Below are 12,055 nucleotides of genomic sequence, written 5' to 3' on the forward strand. Positions count from 1 at the left end.
GCCACGTGCTCTTGACAAATAAAGTCCTCTACACGGCAAAGCAAATGGCTCCTTGAGTGTCTCTGACCTTCCTTTTCTTGGCAAGCTGAGTCAGTGCGTGGCAGGGCCTGGAAAAGGGCAGAGAGGGATGAGAACAGCACCTTCTGCACCCAGCTGGGCTCAGGTCTGCCCAGGATCAAGCAGCAATCAGGATTTGAAGAGAGGAGCTTACAGAAGCCTCGTTTCCCACCCCTGCCGTGGTGTGGTGTTCCTCGAGCAAAATGCCAACCAGGTGACACCATCAGGCACTTGAGCACCTCCTGGCAAGAGACATCCACCCGGAGGCAGGCAGGTCTGGCTGCCCCTTGCTGAAGGTTCCCATGTTTTTGGAGGTGTCTGTGTGATTGTTGCAGACAATATACTAGCGCAGACTGGGAGCGAGCCTGCCTCCTCCATGGGCCTGAGGCAAACCACCCCCCCAACCCCCAAAGGGGCTTCTGTGGTCACCCAGGGGTTTGTCACAGAGGGCAGAGCTCTCCTGGGAAGCCGCACGGCCACGGTGGCAGGGTCTGTGCCACTGATGATGCCAGAGCTTAGCGTGTAGCACAGAGCGGGGGCTGCTGTGGGGCAGCACTCGTGCGGGGCGCTGCGCAGGCGTGGGGGGGTCTCTGGGGTGGTGACCGGGGACACTCGCTTTTTGGGGTGTCTGTCTGCAAACACCTTCCACTTCGATGCTGCTGTGACCCAGCAGTGGTTGGAGGGCTGGGCAGGACCTCAGCGAGGTGAGATTCAATCCACGGAATGCCAAGAAGGGGGTGAACTGGCCCAGACTCTGGGTAAGGAGCCGGGGGGGTGTGTGTGGGGGGGTGTTAAACCCAGAGAAGCAGCACAATTCTCACAGGAGAGTTGGGGTCCCTCATTCACCCCCAAATGCCATGGTGGGAGGTCGCTGTGTTCCATCACCCTGTGGGAGCAGGGTCAGGTACCCCCCCCGAGAGAGGCAGCAGGTTGGGGGGGGCAAAGCACCCGAAAAAAGCACTTGCAGCAACTTTTATTTGGGATGGGGGTACAGTGTGTCTTCTTCACCTATGGAGGCCAAACCAGCACATGGGGGGGGGGGGGGGGGGGGGGTGTCACTAACCCCTGCAGCACCCGGTTGAGGTACAGGAGTGTGTGTGTCTGTGTGTCACCTCGTCCGGCTCTGCACACACCGGGGCGGGGGGGCGGAATCCCCCCTCCAAGCCCTGCAGCGCCGCGGGGTGGGGTGGGGGGGCTTGCGTTGGAAGCGGGTCTGAATTTGGGGGGGGGGGGATGTGGTTGTGTGTAGGGGGGGGGGGGGGTGCATTAACCCCTGTCCCAGTGGCAGAAATGCGGATGGGGACGGAGGGAAGGGAGTGCGGGGGTCCCCGCAGCGCCGGGCGGGCCGGGGCGGAGCGGGGCGGGGGCGGGGGCGGTGGGGCCGTGCCTGCCCCGGCGGCGGCGGCGGCGGCGGTGGCGGGGCCGGGCCGGGATGCGGCGGGGCCGGCACCGGGCGCAGGATGCGCTGCGGGGCGCTGGCGCTGCTTTGCGCCCTCTTGCCCCTCTGCCCGCTGGGGCTGGAGCCCCCCGAGCCGGGCTCCGGGCTGCACGCAGGTAAGGACGGCGTTGGAGGGGGGGAGGTTGGGAGAGACCCCGGGGAGAAAGAGTTGGGGGGGGTCCCACGCTGTTTCCCCCCCACACACACACTGGTGAGGTCGGCTGGGCATCGCGGCGTTCCGCGGGCGCGGAGCTCGCTGCCCCCCCTCCCCACCGGGCTGCTCGGCGCTTCTGTCCCCGCTAGGATGCACTGTTAGCCCAGGTCTGTAGCCCCCGGGCACGGCCGCTTGCCGTGAGCCCCCCTCCGGCCCCCCCACTCAACGGCCGGGACTCGGCGGGGATGCGGCGGTTGGTGCCCGTCGGGGGGGACACCCCTAATGCCCCGACATCCCGGCCGTGGGGCAGCCATCCTTGCTTTGGGGACAGAAGGGCGTCCCCTACTGCGAATGGCACACCCCCCCCCGCCATGACCGGGTGGGTGGTGTTGGGGGGCTGGCAGGGAAGGTGTCTCTTTGGGGGGGCTCAGTGTGGCATAAGGGGCTCGGTGGCAGGGCCACCTCTGGGGCAGGACACGGTGTCCCTCTCCCCGCAGGAGCAGAGCAGCTGGGGTTCGTGCATGGCTTCTCTGATGTCTAATATAACACAGCTGGAGCTCTTCTTGTGGCTGGGGCAGCGCCGCGTGTCTCCATGTCCCTCCTCTTTCCCCTCCACATCTGGTCACCGAGTCCTAAAACTTTTCACAAAACTTTTGGGAACACCGAGCCCTATCCCTCTCTGTGGCAGGAGCCCCAGGCCGGCTCCCACCTGGGATGGACACAGCAGGGTCCAGGCCCCTCACCCTATAAAAACGGGGTGCAGGACTGGTTTGCATCATGAAAATTCCCAGTAAGTCGTTTCCAAAGTTGGGACTTTTCACAGCAACGTGATGGGCTCTGTGGGGGACGGCAAATACTTTAATAGAGCGTCTATAAAAAAAGGATGTTTGTTTTGAAGGAAGCACTGACTGTTTCTAAGACATTCGTCGCAGCATTTGCATTGTCCTCACACCTACGGGTCCCTGCCAGAGGTGGTGACCCCATGCTCCTGTTCACTGCGCGAACCCCTGCCCCAAAAACCCACGTGTTTGGATGAGGTTAGAGTACGGCAGGGGCTTTAACACAGCCACATCGACGGGAACGTGGTCCCAAGAGGAAAACCACTGATTTATCTCAGCGGAGCTTAACTCCACTTGAACCTTGGCTCGAAAACAAGGCTGGAGTGATGCAGTTCACAGCCTGGGAAACTGAGCTAGGAATTGCATCCCAGAGGCTGGAACAAAATCCAAGTGGGAATAAGGTACTGGGGGGTTGGGGTTGAAAAGAGGAATTTGGGAGGTGATATCTCCAGTGAGGGTATCGGGCTGTGTTTTCAGGAAGGGAAAGGACAGGGAAGGGGAAGGGAAGAGCTGGAAGCACCAGTTGCCTGTAGCAGCATTAGGAAGCTTCGTGCTCATATGTTTTTATTTCCTTTGGCTCATGGGGCAGCCCTGAGGAGGATTTGACTGATCATCATCCAGGTGTTTGGTTTTATCCTTTGATCACTGCTGCCCAGGTTGCTAAAGGTCACCAGCTTGGGCAGGTTTTCAGAAGCTCGGAAATATCGTAGATCCTGCTGGTGAATGGAGCACCGTCTTCCAAATATGTGGGTTTCTTGGGCTTTGGCATAAAACAAGGCAGTTCTTCAGTGTTGAGGCCCTTGTTCTTCAGCCAGTCCCTACCGAGGGTGCAGTTCTGCTCCAAGGAAGGCCTGTGTAGCACAGCTGCTATAAATGTCCTCAAGGAGAGGGATGGGGGATGAGGAACAGCTGGCTCCAGAGCTTGGCTAGTTTTCCTGGCCTTGGAGTTGGGCTAGGCTTTGCAAGCTGGAGCAGTGACCCAGGGCACTCCTGCGGACACTGGGTGCTTCACAGTCCAAGCCCAAGTCAAGTGGGGAATAACTGAAGTGGGGAGCAAGTGCCAGAAGAGAGCAGGTAATGTCTAGAACCGGGAGTTGGTCTTCAAAGCTGGTAGGACCTTGTTGGGGTTGGAGGTTCCCTCTGCTCCATGCAGCAGCAGAGGAGAGGGCACAGTGTGTAGCGTTTGTGGAATCTTAGGGCTGGAAAGAAATTAGGATCCATTTCTGCAGCATCCCTGTCGTGGGGTTGGCATCATTGCCTCTCCTGTGTCCGATTGGAAGAGTGGTTCGTGTGGCTCATGCTTGGGAGAGGCCAGTTTCAAAGTTCAGAAGCCCCAGCTAGGGCTTTGGGTCATAAAAGCAGGAGGTGAACCCATCTGGGAGGGAACCCAGGCTGTCACCGTTGGTTGTATTTGTAGCTGTTCCCAAAAGGATCCTCACTGATGATCTCGGGAGGGTTGAGGATGCCAGAAATGGGTGGGAATTGACTCCAGTGTGCTGGGAATGAGGACGCCTGGTGTCCTGTCCTCCATGAGTGCTGCCACCTCGGAGCGTGGCTGTACTCTTTAAAGTTAGTGGTGTTTGCACAGAGTCAAATCTATCCCTTGAGCCCTAATTCACACATTACCTGGAGCAGCAAGTTGGTCTGGAGATAGAATCATGGAATCATAGAATGGTTAGAGTTGGAAGGGACCTTAAAGATCATTGAGTTCCAACCCCCCTGCCCTGGGCAGGGACACCTCCCACTAGAGCAGGTTGCTCAAAGCCCCATCCAGCCTGGCCTGAAACACTTCCAAGGATGGGGCATCCACAGCTTCTCTGGGCAACCTGATCCAGTGCTTCACCACCCTCACAGGAAAGAATTTCCTCCTAATATCTAATCTAAATCCCCCCTCTTCCAATTAAAAACCATTACCCTTTGTCCTGTCACGATTTTTAGGGGAGTGTTACATGGCCCCAGGTTCTTCCCTCCCAAGGCTGAATTATTGAATTTTTTTGGTGATTTGAGCCGTAACAATTCCTGAGTGACACCACTCAACTGTGCTGTGGGTCTGTGGTGGTGGGGAGAAAGGTGGGCACCAGCAACGTTTCTCTGAGGTTGGGGTGCTGTGGGGTTGCACAAGCTGAGCATCCCCATCTCCATGTCCCCGGTGCCCAGATGTGCTGGCACCAGTGGGCACCACACGGGTGTCTCCGTGGCTTTGCTGAACTCACCCCATCATTCTGAGGATGCTCTGGTTAAGGAAGGAAGTGGGGGGGGGAAGTGGGGAACCTCCTTGGTGTAGTGGGAGTTGGGTGGCTCCAGGGCTCCTGGGAGCTGGTTTTTTTCCCCGTTAAGTGCAATAACTATAATTATGACCCAGGTCTGGCAAAACACAAAACTCCTCAAACCAACCCAGAAAAATCCCGTCTGGGAACGTGACCCAAAAATGAATGCGCACGAATAACTTGCCATTAATTAAAGCTTAGAGTCGCCCAATTAAAATCTGCTTAATTAAGGGATGAGTGGCATCGGAAAATGCAGCGCTTGGCTCCTGCAGATGGTGTTTCTTGCCGGAGGGCTGGTGAAAGTAGACTTTCAGTAAATTATCCTCCTGGAGGTCTGATGCTCTGAAATGTCGAATCCAGCATTGCTCAGGAAGGCTCCTCAGCTCTGGTGTTTTACGCTGTCGTGTGCTTGTCGTTAGGATGGGTACCTGCGCTTTGTAAACTAAACGTTTAACCTTATGTAAATACGCAAAATCAGCCAACAAATTGCGGTCCGTCGGTCCTGTTTGTGTACGCGCGGCAGCATATGTTTTACATGATATAGATCGTGTGTACGTGTATGCGTGTGTGTGTATATAAAGCATACAAAATTATGGTTATCTTAAGTAGTTTGCAAGTCAAATTGCTTAAAAATCCAGAAATACAAGATTTGGACTCTTGATATCGTCTCCGTTTGACCCTCCAGTGCACACACATGGCTATGGAGTCCTCAATTAGGCAATTATATGTTGGGGTTGTTTTTTTTCCCCCTCTCCCAAGACCCTAAATTGTGCATTTCAAGTGGCATAGACACAGGGTCGCTGCCTCTGTCCCCATCACAGAGAGCATCTGTGCAGCCTTCCCCTGTGGCTGTTTGCCCTCGTGAAGACAGAGAAGGGGTGATTAAAACTTCAGGAGTTCCCAGAGCCCCCAGACAGAGCCCACCAGTGTATTTATACAATGCAGCTTTTATCTCCGAGGTCCTTCGTGTGCTCCTCTTAGCCGCGGATGGAGGGGGAGCCTGGGTTTGTGGGTCCTGGCTTCGGGTCCCTTCAAAGGGGGCTGGAAGGATGGATGTGGGGTTGCTGCAGGGCTCTGCTGGCCTGTTCCCGGGTGGGCTGCAGTGAGCGATTGCCCTCGCAGCTCAGAAACACCCCTCAACTGAAGTCTTGAGTTTTCTGAGCATGGTTTCCAGCTGAAAGGGTGGTGAGACCCTGGCCCAGGTTGCCCAGAGAAGCTGTGGCTGCCCCATCCCTGGAGGGGTTCAAGGCCAGGTTGGACGGGGCTTTGAGCAACCTGGTCTGGTGGGAGGTGTCCCTGCCCAGGACAGGGGGTGGCACTGGATGATCTTTAAGGTCCCTTCCAACCCAAACCATTCTATGATTCTAGAATTCTGAAGAGCCCTTTTCCACCCTAAAATCCTCTGGTTCCTTTGTCCAGGAATTGGGAGGAGGTGGGTAGAGGCAGGAGCCTTTGCTGCTTTCCCTTGGACAAATGCATGTGGCACAAAGGCCATCACTTGCCCTTGATAACTCTTGGTGGCCTGGTTGTATCCGTACATGTGCCAGACTCGGTGCATTTGGGTGCCTGGTGCTTAGGGAACCCCAACCTGGACATGGCCCCACTTTCCTCTGATGTAGCTGGAGGAGAAGGCACCGACCCGGGACACGACGTTGTGTTTCGGGATGTGGCGTGGCCTGGAGATTTTCACACTGTTCCCCCTAAATGCTGCCATCCCACCTGCCTTTGCTTTCTTCCCGTGGCGATGGCAGGCACACGATGCTGATGGCAAAGCCGTAAGGGATGGGGACGCTGGGATGCAGGGACACAGAGGGGTTTGCATGCACGGAGCTGGTACCGCTCCCACGGCTGCTGCATCCAGGCAGCTGCCGTGATGATGCTTTTTGCTGTGGTGTTTAACTTGAGCTGTTTGGATTGAAAAGCCTTTCTGTTATATGTCTGTCTCGTGCTGAATTATTTGAAAAATTTCAGCCAAAACTGTCCAGGCAGTTCCCAGGATCCCTGTCTTCAGCGTCTATTTGTATTCCCGCAAGCTGGAGCGCAGACTTGAAGCTTGGCAGGAGCCCCACGAGAAATCCTTCCAGATTAGACCAAGTTATAAAATCTTAAACCTTTCCACGAGCAGTGGGCCGTACGGAGCCTCATTTCCTAAAAACTCTCTCTCCCTGTTAATTTTTTTAAAGTACCTACTCTCTCGGTGCCGGCAGGTCTGGATCCTGCCCTGGGATGTCTCCAGCAGCCCATGTCCCCACACGTGTCACCGGGCAGAACAGATAAGGACCAAGATCCTTCTTGCCATGTGGCCAGGGATGCTAGCACTGTTTGCACCTTTACTAGAGAAAAGGAGGCTGAAGGGAGACCTTCTCGCTCTCTATAACTCCCTGAAAGGAGGGTGTAGCCGGGGGGGTCGGTCTCTTCTCCCAAGCAACAGGCGATGGGACAAGAGGAAATGGCCTCAAGTTGCACCAGAGGAGGTTTAGGAGGGATATTAGGGAAAATTCCTTCACCAAAAGGGTTATCAGGCATTGGGACAGGTTGCCCAGGGCAGTGGTGGAGTCGCCATCCCTGGAGGGATTTAAAAGCCGGGCAGACGTGCTGCTGAGGGCCATGGGTCAGTGGTGGGTTTGTCAGTGTTGGGTTGATGGTTGGACTCAGTGATCTGAAAGGTCGCTTCCAACCTCGATGATTCTATGATTCTATTTTTTTTTTTTGCATGAAATAGGTGGAAATCATTGTATATAAATTCTAGCATGCTGGGAAAGGGTTTCAAGGGTGAATAAGTGCTGTTCCTTCGGGGAAGATTTTTCTAGAGAAGCGTAATGGGTCTCCTGCATGCTGCAGGTTTAAGATCATATAAACTTGCCAGGTAGTTGAGCTAGATAATAGTGCATCGTGCCCTTGGGAAAATAAACAGTTTGAGCTGGGCTGTGTGCTGTCACACCTAAACTGGTGCCTGACCTTGTGGAAATACTGCCAAAAGCCTCGCTGCTCTCCCAGGCAGAGCCTGGTGCCCGCACACAGCTCCGGCTCCTGGCACTCAAAGCCAGGCTAAGCTTTAGGTTTCCCTCCAGTGAGATGGAGGGGTGTGGGGGGAGAGGACAGGGTTCGGTGCAAGAAGCAGCTCGGGGAGGAGGGGGCGGCTGTCCCCACCCCTGGCCTCAGGGCAGGCTCCCAAAAGTCTCCTCGTTCCTTGCAGGGGGAGCCGACATCTGCTCCTGGTTGAGGACCCGGCAGCGCGGCGGGGGCTGACGTAATGTCATTCCCCCCCCGGCTGAGACAGCCAGAGCTCTTTGTGTGTGTTCAGTATGTGCTATATATATGTATATATATATACACATAAGGTTCATCTTCGCTCTCACAAGCCTTGTAGTCACTGTGGGGCCGGTGTTAAGCCCGTGCGGGCAAGGGATGCTGGCTGTGGTGCCACCGTCAGTATCCATGAATGGCTCTGGCTCAGCATCCCAGGAGAGGAGCCCACTCCCCCCATCCCTGTGGCGTGATGGGATCGCTCGTTCCTCCGGGATCTGGTTTTCTTTGAGGCTTGTTTGGGAAGGAAAGCTCAGGAACCCCTTTGGAGAGGTGGTGGATATTGGGTGGCTCGTGGAGACTCTTGGGTGCTGGGGGCTCAGTCCTCGTGGTCCCGGGTGGGTGCAGGCTCAGGGCTCAGGTCTACGAGGCGTGAGGAAGGAATACTCTGGCATCCTCCTCCGCAGGGATGCTCTGGCATCTGGGAGGGTCTGTGGGGAAAGGGTCTCTCCCTGCTCCTGCCTGTCGACCCCGGCAGCATTTTGGGGGACAGAGACGAGCGCAGAAACCTCACTTCCTTCAACTAAAGAGAGGGGGAGGCTGTTCACCCCAAGCTACTATTGCATAGCAAGATAATAATTATTTTTTTTTATGCTTTGCTCCCTATTTTTAAGCAAACCAGGCTGGGCCTGTCCCCATCCTTCACATGGCACAGTGAGTGTGGGAAAGCTGAGGGGGAGGCAGAGCATCCTTGGTTCTGCCAGCTGCCCCCGGGGGGGGTGTGTGTGAAGCAGCGTGGTGAGACCCAGTGCTGCCGTGGGCTCTGCTTCTGCCAGTGACGTTGGCAGAGGGAAGAGCTTCCTGATTGCCAGCTGGTGGCAAAGGGACTCCTTGTCCCTGTTGTTCCTTCGCTGAGCAAAGGCTTCATTCAACCTGTGGGAGAGCAGTCGGCTGAAAAGCTTTGCTCTCTTGTGGTCATCAATTAAGAGAAAAACCTCTCTAAGATTTAAGCACCCTCCTCCCCTGCCTTTCCCACTCCAAGAACTCAAGGGAGCAACCCAGTGACAAAAATCAGCTTCTGTTTAGGGCACGTCAACCTTGACCATGCGTCTCTGTCCCACAACGATGGCAATTAGTGCAGCACTAATTACCCACGTGGAACTTTGCCAGGCGCCCCCAGCTCTCCCGGCAGTGTAATTCCTGCGGGGTTAAAGGCCACCTCAGGTCACATCGCGCTGATCCTGGTGCCGCTGGGGACAAGGGTGGCCCAGATGCAGCAGCCCCTCGCCCTGCGGCCACAGCGCTCTTTGTTTCATCGGATTTGCTGCAGTGGATTCATAGAGGGGTTATAGTGGATCTGTGGGAAGGAGCACCAGGATTTCTGGGGAGGGACCCTTGATCAGGGAGGGGAACCATAGGACGAAGGGGGATGGTTTTAAACTGAAAGAGGGGAGATTGAGATGAGATCTGGGGAAGAAATTCTTTGCTGTGAGGGTGGTGAGAGCCTGGCCCAGGTTGCCCAGAGAAGCTGTGGCTGCCCCATCCCTGGAGGGGTTCAAGGCCAGGTTGGAGGGGGCTTTGAGCAACCTGGTCTGGTGGGAGGTGTCCCTGCCCATGATCTTTAAGGTCCCTTCCAACTCTACCCATACTATGACTATCTTCTCCCATCAATACCATCCAGACAAGCTAGTGTGAAAGATCCTGGCCCTTCTCTGCCCTAAACAACCCTCCTCCCCCTGGCCCCCCCATGCTCTCCTGGCTCTCATTGCCAGCCCTAAGCAGTTGGGTCTGGCTGCTGGGATAAGCATCAGCTGCATCCTCCTCCCACAGCTGCCGGCAGTGGAACAGCAGGAGAGATTATCCCCGCATCTGTCATGGAGGAGTTTGGGGCTCTGAAGTGCTCTACGATATCTCTGCAATATATTACCTACCTGCTTCTCCTATTTCTCTGAGTACCGATGGAAATACTTTGTTTCATCTAAGCGTATCAACTTAGAACACATCCATCTTCTGCAAGTGGGGAAGTGTCTCCCTGCATAATGCTAGTTGTGAGGGTAGTCAGTAAAAGTTAATTACCTTTCTGTAGTTTTTTTTTTTTTTTCCTTTAAGGAAATAGAAACTGCTATTTGAATGATTTTAAAAGCCCAAAAATTAAAAAAGAAAAAAAAAAAGAAAAAAAAGAAATTGACCTCCATTTGCACTCTGGTAAAAGTATCAAAAATCAACTGTTTTCCCTGGGCTAAATGTGTTTGACCTCTGCCCAACCCCTATAATTTCCCCCCAGCAGGTTTAGGAGGGGATGAACTCTGCACACCCACCATCTGGAGCCATTAAACACAACCAGGAGCACCAGGTGCTGCAGCACCAGGTCCCATCCCCAGTGCTGGGTCCCCACCGCCGAGCGGAGCTCTCAAGTGAACATAAATGCAGATTCTGGGGCTCCTTAGAGCAGGAAAAAAAGGTTATATGCACAGGCAAAGATTCACACCACCCTGGGGATGGGCTTATACCCTGTGGGAAGGTGCTTCAGCCTCACCCCACCGCTCTGCTCTCGCCAGCAGCATCTCCTGCCCCCGTTTTTTCAGTGGCAGGAAGGTTGTGGAATTGAATGGCGAATGCCCAGCCTCTGGGAAAAGGATCCACATTAATTACCCAAGGCGGTGCCAGAGGCTGTGAGAGTTTGATGAGCTACAGGAGGTTTGGCCCTTCCTTGCCATGAGCTGCGTTGCCCCCAGTCATCTGCACATCAGCTCGTTGCCACCCTGCAAGACCGGCCAGGGAAAATACATGAAGCACCTTAGGCGAGTGGCTGGAGCAATATTTCAAAGCTCACCCTGTGGGGCAGCTGGGGCCAGCGAAGGCTCAGTTCCCCCCCGTCCCTCCCCCCAACCTGGCATGAGCCCTTGATGCTCAACAAACTCCTGTGACCATGAAAAATCCCAGCCCAGGGGAGACGCTGGCATTTCCAGCCTTGCCTCGATGCCCAGTTGTGCTCAGACACTGAAGTACCCCTGCCCCATCCCTCTTGTCTTGGAGCAGAGAAAACCTGCTGGCAAAGGGAAGAAAAAAAAACCGAAGAAAAAAAAACCAAATAAAAAAAAGGAGATGTTTTCAAATAGGCAGGCAGTTCACTGAGGTGTTTTGGATAAAACAAGAAGAAATTCTGACATTCTTCCCAAGTGAAACAATCTGAATGAGATCTGTGGAAATGGCCCATCATATTTCATTTGGAGGGAGCTCAGTATTGACCTTCATCGCCCTGGGGGTGATTAATCCTGGGATTAATGGCCTCAGTCTCCTCCCTCCTCACCCTGCTCCATGGGGATGGGGAGGGAGCAGCAGAGCCGGGCAAGGCAGCCCCCGAGGAGCTGTACAGTGACTTCTCCAAGCTGGAAGTGGTTTTACTGGGGCTGAACCGGCCTGCAGTGAAATATTCTAGTTCTGTTTTCTCGATGGAAAAGCTACATGTATTTCTAAGGGAAAATTTAACGTAGAAAAATCTCAGCATCTCAACTGCAGAAAGTGAATTTTTGTGTTGAGAACACACTGGAAAGCTGGGGGGGGAAAATGTTTCCAGCTAGTTCTGATGTTGGGGGCTCGATTCCCTTCCCAGCACATCTGTTTTCTGCCAATTTGTTTACTAATCACTCCCATCTTTCAAATAATGAACTAATTTACAAAGAACTTGACTGTGTCAGAAAAGAAAGAGAGCAGAGATGCCCTCACAGGCCGAGCTGCCATGGGGGATGCTGCTGTGCACGCTCGGCTCGGCACAGGCATTTTTCAGATACAGCCCAGCGCAAGCATCTTTCCAATTTTCAGGTGCATCCCACATCCCAAAGGGCATCGTGCCTTTGGAAAAACCCAGCTGCCTCCCTCTGCCTGGGGAGCTGCAAATCGGTGGGGTCTGCACCTTCCTTTTCTTAAAAAAAAAAAAAAAAAAAGTAGAAAAAAATAGAAAAGGAGACAGAGCTTGGTAAGCTTGAAAATAAAATTGTGTATGTCTAGAGAGGGGCGATTGCTTTCAGGTCCTCATTGTGGATATTGAGAGGGA

The 12,055-nt window shown here is 54.4% G+C and overlaps 1 protein-coding gene across 1 annotated transcript in view; it reads left to right on the forward strand.

Annotated features, from left to right (window-relative positions):
• Window positions 1-1,517: 1,517 nt before the first annotated feature.
• LOC141473780 (uncharacterized) overlaps window positions 1,518-12,055 on the forward strand; it is a 101,529-nt gene continuing 90,991 nt past the window's right edge. The window contains exon 1 of the mRNA XM_074161387.1: window positions 1,518-1,611. Coding sequence (XP_074017488.1) covers window positions 1,518-1,611 — 94 coding nt within the window. The remainder of the gene's footprint in view (window positions 1,612-12,055) is intronic.

The sequence above is a fragment of the Numenius arquata genome, chromosome 19 (genome assembly GCF_964106895.1).
Source record: "Numenius arquata chromosome 19, bNumArq3.hap1.1, whole genome shotgun sequence".
In the NCBI taxonomy this organism is placed as follows: Eukaryota; Metazoa; Chordata; class Aves; order Charadriiformes; family Scolopacidae; genus Numenius; species Numenius arquata.